This window comes from Diachasma alloeum, unplaced genomic scaffold, assembly GCF_001412515.2.
Source record: "Diachasma alloeum isolate Michigan unplaced genomic scaffold, Dall2.0 Dall_scaffold_01579, whole genome shotgun sequence".
In the NCBI taxonomy this organism is placed as follows: domain Eukaryota; kingdom Metazoa; phylum Arthropoda; class Insecta; order Hymenoptera; family Braconidae; genus Diachasma; species Diachasma alloeum.
Window position 1 is genome coordinate 1 of NW_021681674.1, and position 2922 is coordinate 2922.

General features: G+C 34.7%; 1 protein-coding gene across 1 annotated transcript; it reads right to left on the reverse strand.

The window, feature by feature from the left end:
* Positions 1-498: 498 nt before the first annotated feature.
* LOC107046609 lies at positions 499-2922 on the reverse strand (the record flags this gene model as incomplete). Its single annotated transcript, XM_015269256.1, is given in 4 exon segments — positions 499-1902; positions 1987-2109; positions 2224-2314; positions 2520-2922. Coding segments are annotated over 3 exon segments (1356 nt in total). The 3' UTR covers positions 499-757.

Genomic DNA, 2922 nt, shown 5'->3' on the forward strand with positions numbered 1-2922 from the left:
TTCATATTCGAATAACCTTGAGATTATGAAGAAGGAATATTAGCCGGCTGTTATGTGACGTCTTCGGAGGGTAGATCTCAATCATTCCGATATTGTTTGGTATCAGATTAAGAACGTGAATATAATTCCAGATGAATCAAACGTCCGCAAGGTTAACCGTTGGACGGATTAAACGTCAGGAGGATCGAATGTCAGAAGGACCAAACATCCAAAGGCTCAAACGTAAAAAGATCAAACGCCCGGAGGTTCAAACGTCAGCAGAATCAAACGTTTGACCCTTCGAATGTTTGATCCTTCAGACGGTTGATCCTTCTGACATTCGATCTTTCTAACCCTTTGATCCTCCTGTCGTTTGACCCTTGGGACATTTGGTCCTTTGGCGGTTTAATTCTTCGGCGGTTCCGACGCTTTGAAACGTCATTCAATCATTTAATACAGTGATGAAGGAAAGATTATGACAAATTTTTGTTTGGAAGTTCAATGATGAGAAAGTAGGTCATCTTTTGAAAATCTTTATTTTTTCCGTTTTATACATTTATAAAGGGAATAAAATTGAACTGGATATAAGTCCAAAATGAGTTTACAGATTATCTCACCAAGATTTTCGAAACGGAGAAATTCAGAAAAAAAAATTGAAAAAGTTAAACATTTAATGTTGAGCTATAGAAAATTTCATATTTTCCTCTGAATTAATGAGTTATTATATATTTGTTATGGCATTAAATATATTTGATAAGATGAGGTCATCAAAAATTAATTAGAACTTATCCTCAGCAAGAATTGGGTTGCCCAGATTTGTTACTCCGCAGATGACGGTCATTATCTTACTGGAAATCTTAACTAAATGATGCGGAAGAATTCCTTGCAATATCTTGAATATTTTTATTCTCTGAATTGTCCTTTCAACATGCACCCGTGTAGCCGCTATTCGTGCAGTTGCTTCCGCTTCTGCCTTAGTAAATTGTTTATTTTTCCTCAAAAATGGGGGCCGTATCATTTTAACTCCATACCGAGCACATTCCACGTCTATCAAAAATCCTTTATCAACCATCACGCTGTCAACGTTTGGGATCATTAATTCTAGGATTCCTGATTTTGAAAAAATTTGTTTATCGGATGCTCGGCCACCAAAAGATTTACTCAAGAATGATATGAGCCCTGAGGGGGTAACCCCGATCATGAATTTGACAGTATGAGTTCCTTTATAATGTGAATACGTCATAAAACGACATTTTAGACATTTTGACTTTGCGACGGGGATTTCTGTACAATCAAGAACCACTCTGGTACTGTAGTATTTTTGGAAGCACCGTGGAATGTTCTCTAGTATTTCTTCTTTTTGGGGCCACCTTACAACCGGTGAGAAAACATCTGATAAATTTCTTAAAGTGGAATTAAAATAATTTTTACAGGTTTGTCGTGAAACTTTAAAAATTCCAGATAATGCAACATATGATAGATTCCATTTCAATTTTATAAATGTTAAGAGTATTTTTTTTCTAACATCAAGGCGATCATTTAGATTCTGACCCATTGTCTTTTTCAATTCTGTGACACAGATTACTAGAGACGTTAATAATGCAAAAGATGTCAAACCAGTGAATGCACTGAGATCTGTCTCATTCTGAATAATTGCGTCCACCAATGAACTATCTGTTTGCATACCCTTGTCTACGTGCATTTGTGGAATGCTAGTTTGAGTTATTGCATCCAACATATTATTTCCCACTTGTACTGCTACATCACGAGTTATCCTGTGCAATTGGATTGCTGCATCGAACTTGACGACTTGGACATCAACCTGAACATCTGCATCGCATGAAGTAGAAACACACTGGTTAGCAACACTAGCTTCGCACGTCGATTGTTCCCCTCTTTCTGGATAATCTTCTGTATGTAATTCTGTGAATCAAGTTGCAGTAGTTATAAACTGACAACAAGAATGCCAAATTATTTAATTTTTTTTAAAAGGATACATTTTTATACCATAGTTAAGATGTCCTCTGTCTTTGTTTAAATTTGTTATTGTTTTCACTGCGGGTTGATGGAATGATGGTAATACTCCAGTTTTCAATCTTTTCCTATGTGGCTCAGAACTCTCAGGTGCAGCTTAATTCAATGTTCATATTCGAACGTTATAATATTATCATTGATATTTAATATTGACCAATCCATACTCATATTTATAAATGACCTCAATGTCGTATAATTATCAATACTCACCACGTTTGATGTAATCATCAGTGGAAAAATGCAGACTGCAAACTCTCATCTCTCGATCATGAGGCCTATCAATTTTTAAAATTTCCATCCACTTATTTCGCGAAACCACATCAGATGGAAACAAATGAAAACTCAGATTAGATTTATCTTTTATTTTACAATGTGGCACGCAGCAAACTTTTCTATCATTTTTTTTATAATTAATTGAATTCATTTTTTTGCAAGTGGAACTGTTGCACACTTTTATTTTGATATGAAGTTAGCTACAAGCTAAGACATGACGTTGGTTGTTTCACCTTAGAGTACTTCCAAATTCTCCCGTTTTTTTGGTTGCAGCGCTGATGTCACTTTTGTCATCGCGAATTGAGCCAATGTTCAGGGGACAAAGTACACTAGATTTTTTTACCCCCATGTACTTAGCCGAAAGGGTGCAATAATTAGGAAAACTATCTTATGTATTCGACTGTACATCGTTAGTACATGATTGTACTAGATTTTTTTTTGTTTGTACATTCACTCATTAATTATAAATAATTATTCAATTTTTGCCATGATGCTGACTGGAATAAAATGAAAAATTGCTCAATTGGGTTAAATAAATGGTCAATTCGATAGGAAATTGTTTGTACATCATGAATTACATATTTTCTTCGTTTGTACATTCATTATTAATTGATTAAATAACAAATTAATAATTCT